This window comes from Marmota marmota, unplaced genomic scaffold (genome assembly GCF_001458135.2).
Source record: "Marmota marmota marmota unplaced genomic scaffold, marMar, whole genome shotgun sequence".
In the NCBI taxonomy this organism is placed as follows: domain Eukaryota; kingdom Metazoa; phylum Chordata; class Mammalia; order Rodentia; family Sciuridae; genus Marmota; species Marmota marmota.
The window spans coordinates 230,445-241,103 of NW_025999985.1; the positions used below are offsets into that span (position 1 = coordinate 230,445).

General features: G+C 42.2%; 1 protein-coding gene and 1 long non-coding RNA gene across 2 annotated transcripts in view; one reads left to right on the top strand and one right to left on the bottom strand.

The window, feature by feature from the left end:
* Positions 1-6,639, top strand: part of Znf614 (zinc finger protein 614) — an 8,315-nt gene extending 1,676 nt beyond the window's left edge. Inside the window, exons 2-5 of the mRNA XM_015507392.2 lie at positions 1,257-1,468; positions 2,228-2,354; positions 2,642-2,737; positions 3,882-6,639. Of these exons, the coding sequence (XP_015362878.1) occupies positions 1,454-1,468; positions 2,228-2,354; positions 2,642-2,737; positions 3,882-5,377 (1,734 nt within the window). The 5' untranslated portion in view covers positions 1,257-1,453 and the 3' untranslated portion in view covers positions 5,378-6,639. The remainder of the gene's footprint in view (positions 1-1,256; positions 1,469-2,227; positions 2,355-2,641; positions 2,738-3,881) is intronic.
* The window catches only part of LOC125617684, a 6,882-nt gene continuing 1,553 nt past the window's right edge, over positions 5,331-10,659 (bottom strand). The window contains exon 2 of the long non-coding RNA XR_007348758.1: positions 5,331-5,584. This is a non-coding gene — a long non-coding RNA (uncharacterized LOC125617684). The remainder of the gene's footprint in view (positions 5,585-10,659) is intronic.

The window sequence follows — 10,659 nt, forward strand, 5'->3', positions numbered from 1 at the left end:
ACAACTTTGCTTTTGAATTGATGTATGTCTTTTATTTTTGTTTTTTTTTTTAGTTATGCATGACAGTAGAAAGTATTTTGGCAGAATATACACACCCAGTGTGACTTATTCTATGTAGGTCCCCAGTCTTGTGGTCGTGCGTGGTATGGAGTTACCCTGGCTGGGTATACAGATCCCAGGCTGGGGAGTTAGGTTCTGCTGCCTTTCCTAGTCCCCCTCCCCTGCATGTACTCTTGAAGTTGGATGTACAGCTTGCTGCTGATGAGTGAATGTGAAATGTAAGTGAAGTTGGTACTTTTCCAGTCTCCTGTGTCCTGCTGACTTTCTACTTGCTTTGTTTGTTATTCAGAGTGAGGTGCTGCCTTATTTTTGGTTTGTCTGTTTTGCTTGTCAATTCTGTCAGGTTTTGCTTCCAGTGTTCTGGTGTTCTCTTGTTAGGTGTGTTTGGTTTGATGATCATCATGTTTTCCTCATCTATATCTTTATAACTTTATTGCCAAATAGGAAAAGTCATCCAAGCCTTCATGTTCAGAGTTCCTGGGGTCTCTGTGGACATAGACTTGATTGGCTGCCTGCACGGCTGGCCTTTAGTCTCCAGCCTTGCAGAGGTCTAGCTGATAGCACTTGGTCCAGGACCCCTACCATAAATCACCTTGTTGACAAGGACACCCTCCCAAGGGCTGAGCTGCCTGGGTTAGCAAAGACCCTTATCAGGTCTGATCAAGCAAGATATTCCAAGGATTCCAAGGGCTTAGGTATTTCCTCACAGGAACTAAGGGCCAAGCCTCTCTTATGTAAAGTTAATCCTTTGTTGCACAATATGAAATCAGAGGATCTTTCAAACTAAGAGTGTGTTCCTATGGAATGTACAAAGCCTTGTGAAGTGGTACATGCACACACCTGCTTTTTAAAGACAGAATGCCTAGATCCTTAGAACCTTTTGTATCTTCTTTCCTAAAATTGATCTCCCTGAGAATTCACCTGCCTCTGAGGTACTGTGCTCTGCCCCTTGTGTTGTTGTGTTTTTTTTACTTCCCCTTAGTTGTCATCAACTTCTGATTTGCAAAAGAAGCTTGTCTTTCAATACAGTAGTGCCTTGTTATATTGCCCCAGGGTGTGAATCCTTTGAGGTGCAAAGTAAAGGCAAAGTGTGAAATACTTGTGTCCTTTAAGTAAGCTAAATGCACAACAACAGGGATAACATCTGGACCCAGGGGGAATATACACTTAAAGTCAGTTTGCTCTTTGGCCCACAGGTCTTGCTCCACAGAATCAAGAAGAATGGAGGAGAAGAATGAAGGGAGAAGGAAGAACTCCTAGAGTGTTACCATTTCTAAGGAACCTTAAACTGGATGCCAAGGTTTCTGAACATAGTGAATGACTCCAGGGCTGTAGTAGAAGAGATATAAAACTTAGAATCCTGTTATCCATCATTTCCTGGGTATAGAGGAAAATGATTGAGCCTCAGGTGACTTTTTGATTTTTGTTGTACTTTTCCTTTGTTTTCTGATAGACTTCTGGAAGCCTGAAAAAAAAAATCTGTTCAACTGAAATAATTATAAATTGAATAATTGGGTTCTGGGGAGAAATTAACTTTGAACTAACTTCAAAATTAGGGCAAATTGGGGTCAGGAATATACTGTTCCACTAAATGACTTACTGTTTCGAACATAATGATGACTTGGTGGGTCCTGCAGCTTACAATAGATATCACCTCGCATCTAACATCTCCAAGAGCCATCACAACCAGAAAAACAAAATGATGTGTATTGATTTTTGGGAAAAAGCAGACCAGTCTCTTAGGAAATTTCCTTGCTGGTGTTTCAGAGATGATCTATGGACATGGAAGCTCTCTTTAACCCAAATCTTCTTAATCAGTTTTAATGATCTCTTATATTTTAGACAAATCTTGTATAATTTTTTTCTTTAACATTTATTTAAAAGCACTCTTATAAATTTAGAATATGGAGTCTGTTCATGATCTATTCTCCTGTTGACCATGAAGTCTGTTGTAATGGAGGCATGTTTAAATTGTCCTGATGTTATTTGCATATGTTGACTATTTGGAAATTGTACTAAAATGTATGAATTTTACTCCTTCTAAAATTTATTTGAGAAAGGTCTAAAGAAGTAGGCTATATGGTGAAAATTAGAAAACTTCCCTCATATTTCTTTTATATCAACGATTGGAATTTACATTCTTTTAAACAAAACTCTGTTTTTATAGGAATTGGTGACATTGGAAGATGTGGTTGTGAATTTCACCTTGGAGGAGTGGCAGCTCCTGGATCCTTCTCAGAAGAATCTGTACCAGGATGTGATGTTGGAAAATTATAATAATCTGGTCTCAGTAGGTAAGGTTAGGTCCCCTGTGTCACTTAGAAAGTCACATACTGTCCTTTGTCACCATTCAAAGCTTTGCCTTCATTGTGGTATTCTGAAGTGTTAGATTTTTAGTTCTCTAAAGTGTCATTTAGTTCCCCAAAGTGGCATTACCACTCCTGTTCTGGAAAACAAAAAAACAAAAAACTTTTACTTTGCATATGAGAAGTTTTGTCTCTCAGATATAATATTTTCCCACTTGACGTCCTGTACCCTTATTCAATGTGTCTAAGTCATCTATTTTTTTTCTTATAAACAGGGTTTCAAAATATCAAACCACATGCACTCTCCAATTTGGAGCAAGGAGAAGAACTGTGGATGATAGAAGATGAAGTCCAGAATGGACCCTGTTCAGGTGAGTGTCTTAGTTCCTTTTGTGCTGCTATAAAAATACCTGAGACCGGGTAATTTATAAAGAACAGAGATATATTATTTATAGTTCTGCGGGCTGAGAAGTCCAAGATCAAGGGGTTTGTGTATGGCAAGGACCTTCATGCTGCATCATCACATGGCAGAAGGCAGAAGGGCAAGAGTGTGCAGGAGAGACAGCAAGAGGTCAGACTTGCAGCCTCATGCCCTTTTATGTCATCACCATTAATCCAGTCATGAAAGCCCTCGGAGCCTAGTTACCTCTGAAAGGTCCCACCTCTTAATATTGTTGCATTGGAGATTTTTAAGTTTCCAACATGAAGTTCTTGGGGACACACATTCAAACCATAGCAGTTAGTGAGAAGCAGTAGGGGAGTGGCTGTGAAAGTCATGGTCTGCTCATTGAGGGAGGTGTCACTGCTGTGAAGCATCTGAAGATACCTAAACAGCTTCTCCTCATATTTACCTCCCCATTTGGGAACTTTTATTTTTAAGGTGTTTAGTTTTAAATATGTGCCTCCATTGTCTCTTTTTGGATATAGTTCTTGTTTATTTCATCTTGTATTTTTATTTTTTTCTTTGCTACTAGAATCATTCGGTTGACAATAAAGAGCTGTACCCCACTTTATGTGTTTGTGAGCTTTTCATCACTCTGACCAAAATACTTGACCAGCTTAGGGGAGGAAAGACTTATTTTGGCTCATGGTTTCAGAGGATGCAGCTCATGGTTCACTCAAAGGCAGAAACATCCTAGTGGAAGGGTGTGGCAGAGGCAAGCTGCTTATCTCATGACAGAAGCAGAAAGAGAGGCAGGGGCCAGAAAAAATAATCCCTTCCAGAGAATGGCCTACTTCCTCCAACTTGATCCCATTTCTTAGTAGTCCATTTTGCCATTGCTGAATTAATCCATCTGATCAAATGGATTAATTAACTGATGAGTTCAGAGCCCTCATGATCCAATCACTGCCTAAAACCCCACCTCTGAACCTTGCTGCATTGGGAACCATGCTTTCAACATACAAGCTTCTGGGAAACTTTCTAGATCCAAACTAGAACACCCACCAGATCATCTTCCAGGCATTTTTACTCCATACCATTCTCATGGAAAAATTTATTCTCTTCTTTCATAGAAATCGGGAAAGTTGATGGCCACCTGCAGGAGTACTCTCAAACCCAAAGATTCCTGAAGAGTATGCATCAATGCAGTGATCAGAATGCATTTAAAAATATCACTCATTTCAGCAAAACACATTTTATTCTACTGCAAAATCACGATACAATTTTGAAATCAAGATTAGGTTTAGTTAACCAGAAGAGAAGACATGAAATAAATAACCCTGTTGGTTTTAATGAAGGTGAGAAAATCTACCTACACGATAAAGATGAACATACATTTACTGAAATGAAACTCGCTGAAAGTACAAAATGCATAGGTATTAAATGTCAAGCGTTCAAACATCAGAAGACTCAAAAAATTGAGAAACCCCTTGCATACACTGAAGGTGAGAAAACCTTCATCAGAAAGTCTCTGCTCCCTTATCATGGGAGCATTCATACAGGAGAGAAACCTGGGAGTGGTCAAGGTGAGAAATCATCCAGAAGTGTCCTAACCACTAAGCATCAGAGGACTCATGTAGGAGACCTTCCTTGTGTACTCAGCGAGTCCAGGAAGGGTCCTGCTGTGAAGAGCAGCCTCACGGTCAGTGAGCAGTCCCAGACAGGAGAGAAATCCTATCTGTGCAGTGAGTGTGGAAAGGGCTTTACAATGAAGCGCTATCTAATTGCTCATCAGCGAACTCACAGTGGAGAGAAACCTTTTGTATGCAGTGAATGTGGAAAAGGCTTCACTGTGAAGAGCAATCTCATCGTCCACCAGCGAACTCACACAGGGGAGAAACCCTATATATGCAGTGAATGTGGAAAAGGCTTCATCATGAGGCGCTATCTAGTTGTGCATCAGCGAATTCACACTGGAGAGAAACCCTATGTTTGTAATGAATGTGGAAAAGGCTTTACTGTGAAGAGCAATCTCATTGTGCATCAGAGATCTCATACAGGGGAAAAATCCTACATATGCAGTGAGTGTGGAAAAGGCTTCACTGTGAAACGCACTCTCATCATACATCAGCGGACTCACACAGGAGAAAAATCCTATATATGCAGTGAGTGTGGAAAAGCCTTCACCACCAAGCGCACTCTTGTTATACACCAGCGAACTCATACAGGAGAGAAACCCTATGAATGCAATGAATGTGGTAAAGCCTTCAGCCAGAAGATATGCCTCATACAACATGAGAGATGTCACACAGGAAAGACTCCCTTTGTATGTACTGAGTGTGGGAAATCCTATTCACACAAATATGGCCTCATTACCCATCAGCGAATTCACACAGGAGAGAAGCCCTATCAGTGCAGTGAATGTGGGAAAGCCTTCACTACAAAGTCGGTGCTCAATGTACACCGAAGAACTCATACTGGAGAGAGGCCCTACGGATGCAGTGATTGTGAGAAAGCCTTCTCCCACTTGTCGAACCTTGTTAAACACAAGAAAATGCACACCAGAGAAACGGATCGATTCATTCAAGTTGAAAATTCTTTTAATAGAGAGTCACAGCACATCACTTAGGAGTGAACTCATGCATCCCCAAAACACTGTGCAGGGTGGAAATGTCTTCTGTGGCAACTCAGACTTCACTAAACATCCGTGTCTCTGGCCGATTGGAATGTAATCACGGCACAGCCAACTGGGTGCCCTCAGAAGGATCTTCCCAGGAGATATGCCTGGTTGCAGTAAATATGATAGTGCCTTTGGTGATCCTTTACCTCTCATTTTCTGTCAATAAAAACAGATAAACTCAGATATACTTAGTATGGAGATCCCCTGTGCAAAATCTCTAGCTCATAATCTGGAAAGGCTATAACTAGATAAATTCTGTGAATGTAGAGACTAAGAAAGTCATCTTTGGAAAGACTTTATTTTCAGGGCTCTTCATGAATTATTGGCTTATTAGTTGGCAGAAATAACAGTGACCATAACAAAGCCTTTACCCAGAAATAAGACCTCGATTAGTGTCAAGTGTTTACACTGGAGAATAACTTTATGGTAATAAATACAACAAGATTTAGTAACACTTCCTGCTTTATGATTTGTCAGGAAATCAAATAGAAAATAAAAATTCTCTGAACATGTTAAATATAGACCACCTTTGGCAAAATATTGGAGAGCCTGAAAACAGTGAAGTCCAACATTTAAGTGCTTTTGAGTCTAACCTCCATGTGTCAGACAATACGCCCTGTGTACATTTCCAGGCAGGCTACCTCTTACCCCATGTCTAGTTGCTTTGCCAATGAGTCCATTTTTTTTTTTTCCATTGATGCTGGATATCAAACCCAGGGCCTTCAAGCATGCTAGGGGAAAGTGCTGTACCACTGAGCTATACTCTCAGCCCAGTTCCATAATTTAGAAAAACTGCTTTCTATGGCACTGATTATTATTGTAAGAAATATCTTTGGTCTTTGTCCCAGATTCCTTGCAGGGAGCTAAAAACCTTGCCTTGGAGTTTCATAAATGACAGGGATGTCTTGTTATTCATGAGGTCCTTTTAAGCACACCTTAGTACATCCTAATAAGGTGATAGAGGGAGGAACTGGTCACCATAAAGATCAAATGATTATAGGGTAGAATCCTGGGCAGAGGGTTCTGAAGATTGAACTCCTGAATAATGAAACTGTAGAGTGTCCAAATTGGTGAAAAGACCTGTGTGCTGAAAGGTTCTCACACTCCAGCTCCATGGGTACAGAGGCTTCTGAGCTCTGGGCCCTTCCACTCTTTGTATCTTTTTGTCTGACTGTTCATTTGTATCCTTTATAATAAACCGTTAAATTTAAGTAAAATTTCTCAGATTTTTGTAAACATTCTAGTAAATTATTGCATATGAGGAGTATCATGGGGCCTCTCAGTTTAATGCCAGGTTAGATGTACAGTTAGCCTGAGACTTGTGACTGGCATCCGAAGTGAAGGTGGTCCTGCAGCACTGAGCTCTTGCACTTGTGGAGTTTGCACTAACTTAGAATACTGTCAGAACTGATTATAGGATGCCCACTTGGTGTGGGAGAGTTGTTGAGGTTGTGAAGTTGGGACCCTAGCAACTTGCTGGTGGGAACATGAGAAATGATGTGGCAACTGGAAAATAATCTGGCAGTTTCTCCAAGGTTAAGCACAGAATTGTCACATGGCCCAGAATTCTACTCCTAGATTTATACTCAAGAGAAATGAGAACTCAAGAATGCTTGCTGTTCCTTAAATTTGAGGCCACATACTGAGGCCTTATCTCAAAAAAAAAGGGGGGGGGGGGCTTGGTGGTCAGTGGTAGAGCACCCTGGGTTGTCCCAAAGTACAAAAAAAAAAAAAAAAAGGAAAAAAAAACAATTTAAATGTTCATTAGCTGAGGAATGGATTAGTATATTCAAGTAATCAAGCATTGGGTGGCAATAAAAAAGGAATTATGAACTGATATGTCCTAAAACAAATGATCTGTGGGGAGCCATTCTCGCACGTGATTGGGCACCTCCCGGATTGGGTGTGAGGCGCTCTGGCCAAACTGTTGGAGTTTTCCCCACCCTCTCCAGGTGCGAGAGCCTGTCCGTGTGGGGGTGTGACTGACCATTGACCCTGAGGCCAATCACTGACCCTGACCTTGGAATGCTGCCCCCCTCGACCTTCATTGGATGGAATTTTCCCCTGAATTTCTTGTTCCCCAATAAAAGGCCACTCCCTGGCATGCTCTCTCTCTCTCTCCTGCTAGCCCTGAGTAAGCCTTGCTGCCCCACCAGGTGGTTCGAGGTGAGAGCTGTCTAGGACCTGGTCACAGAAAAAGGTACTTGAGTCTGTGTGTTTTATTTTGATCTCACTGGTTAACTTCTATGCCACGAACCTCTTTAATGAAACCAGCGTGCTGGTCGCCTGGTGGAATGATCCTTGCAAATATGCTGAATAACCAGTCACCAAAGATGACATATTATTTGGTTGCATTAATACGAAATGTCCACCATAAGAGCTAGTGGAGAGATTGGTAGGAAGAAATGGGGAGACACTGCTAATGGGTATACAATTTATTTTCAGGATGATGGAAATGTTCTAAAATTGATTGTGGTAATGGTTGTACAACTCTTAAGAATCACTGAATTGTATAGTGTAAGTGGGTGAATTTTATCATATGAATTATATTAATAAAGCTATTATATTTTTTAAAGATCTCTTTCATTATTAATCTGATTAATCAACTATGCAGTTTTATCGTTACAGAGTCTTCAAGTGGCTATTCTATAATGTACTAAATTATTCACATTTGACTTTCATTGAAATTGTTCTTAAGTTGTGTTTTCATTTTATTATTTATTTATTTTTAGTTATAGTTGCACACGATAGCTTTATTTATATGTGGTGCTGAGGATCGAACCCAGGGCCTCGTACATGCTAGGCAAGCACTCTACCACTGAGCCCCAGCCCCTTAAGTTGTGTTTTTAATACTAACACTTGTGATTAACATAAATTTTAGCAAATAATATAGGTGTGGCAAACCAAACACCAAGTGATTTCCAACACTTAAAAGAGTGAAAATATAGCCCTTAGTTTGCTAGGGCTACCATAACAGAATACTAGACAGATTTAAACAAAGACATTTTATTTTTTCACGGTTCTGTAGGCCAGAAGACCTGCTGGCATGGTTAGGTTCCAGTGAGGACCCCCTCTTATGTCTGCTAGACAATGCATTCTTCTACCTCATGGGGCAGAAAGAGCCTTAGGCTCTGGTGTCTCTTGTAAATTGACTATGATGTATCCCTATGTGGATCTGAAATTTTGGATCTGAAGACTAAGTATATTTTATCATACTTGGGAAGTTTTGATAATTTTTTCCTCTCTTTTTTTAGCCTTTTCCCTGGGAATCCTATTTCACATATTGTGAAGTTTGTTGTTGTCCTGCAGGCTTCCGAGACTTCCTTTTGTCCCAATTTTTTCCTTCTGTCTTTCACAATGGATACTTCCATAACTGAGTTTTCAACTAAAATGGAGACAGACAAAAACTGACAAGGCTAGTCAGGCATGGTGGTGCATGCCTGTAATCCCAACTAGTTGGGTGGGTGAGGCAGGAGAATTGCAATATCAAGGCCAGCCTGGGCAACCCTGCAAGACCCTGTCAAAATGAAATGAAAAAGTTCTAGAGCTGACGCTCATCAGTAGATGCCCTAAGTTCAATCCTCAATCAATCAATCAATAAGCTAATGTCAAATAATAAGATAATATTCAACCTATTGAGAATTGTAAACATTATTCAAATCTAATCCTGAGAACCACAATTATATGATCCATTTTATATCCACTGAAGATTGTGAATTGCATGTGTCTACATTTTAAAAAATTGTTCACATTATTTGCAGTATTATGCAACTTGTTCTGATTTTTTAAGTCAATCATACACTCATTTTTGTCGTTTACATGGACATTCTAAGTCTGCATACTGCTCATAAAGAGACCTCAATTATTTAATAAATAGCCTTTATTGGTATCGGTTTTTACTGCATTACAAACCTTCCCCAAACTTAATATTCAAATATAACAAACATTTATTCTTTCAGTTGTTTAGGTTTAAGTTTGGATTTTAAAATTTACTTTGCATTCATTTAAGTATTCATGACATTTGAGATTATTTTTCTACTGGGGAGTGAACCCAGAGGTGCTTTACCACTGAGCAACATCCCCAGCGCTTTTTATTTTTTAAGCTAGGGCCTCACTAAGTTGCTGAAGTCCTTGCTAAATCGCTGAGGCTTACCTGGAATTTGTGATCCTCCTACCACAGCCTCCTGAGTTGCTGGGATTACAGGCGTCACCATGACTGGGAGGCATGATCATTTTAAAAATAAGAGGCCAATTTCATTTTGCTATTAATGAAAAATTTAGGTAGGATGTATTTTTCTTCTTTTTAATCCCTCTTTTTTGGAGGGGAGAGGTGGTGCTGCAGAGTGAACCCAGGGGAGTTTTATTACAAAGCTACATCTCCAGCCCTTTTTTTTTTTTTTTTTTATTGAAACGTGGTCTCACTAATTACTGAGGCTGGCCTCAAATTAGAATCCTCGTGCCTCGGCCTCCAGAGTCGCTGGGATTATAGGTGTGCACCATCGCACCAGGCTTTTGAGATCTGATAGGAAATGCTAGGATGTGGGAAAAAGCGGATCCCACACTGATGGTGGGAAGAGAAAATGGTAGTCCGCTCTGGAAATGATTGCCAGGTCCCTTTGCCCGCTCTCTGTGCTGCCCTGCTGTCACACGTGCACGAGGCCTTTCCTCCATCTCAAGGTCAGGGTCTGCGACCCTCCCGGCTCCTCCTGGACAGCCCGACCAGCGGCCCTCGCCCCGCGGGCCCCAGGCCGGTTGGAGCTTTTGTGAAGTGGGTCCAGGTGTCCGCCCTCGGCGGCGGCCGCCTCCCTTCTCCGACGCGTGCTGCGCGGCCTGGACACCCAGCCTCTTCGGCGCTGGCGTCCACGGAGAAGCCGGAGGGGCTCGCCCCGCGCCCAGTCTGCTGCCGGCTCCAGGCTGGGGACGTCGTCCGCACGAGGGCTGCGGTGCCAGGAAGTGGGGCCGTTCCCGTCCCTTCCCTTCCGGGCCACGCTGCACGCGGCTGCGGAAACGCCCCGGGGGACCGACTCCCCCGAACCCCGGCGCGCATGGCGGCCCCCGTGGGAGGCAGCGGGCGCGGCCATCTTGCCTCCGCGGGGCGACGGTCCCCGCGCCTCGCCATGGCCCTTCGCTGGGTCGCGAGTGATGTCGGGAGGACGCGGGGGTCTCGGGCGCTGGGCGGGCGTGGGTTCGGCTCCGCGGGGCTGGGCGGCGAGCTGGGGGGCTGCGAGTGG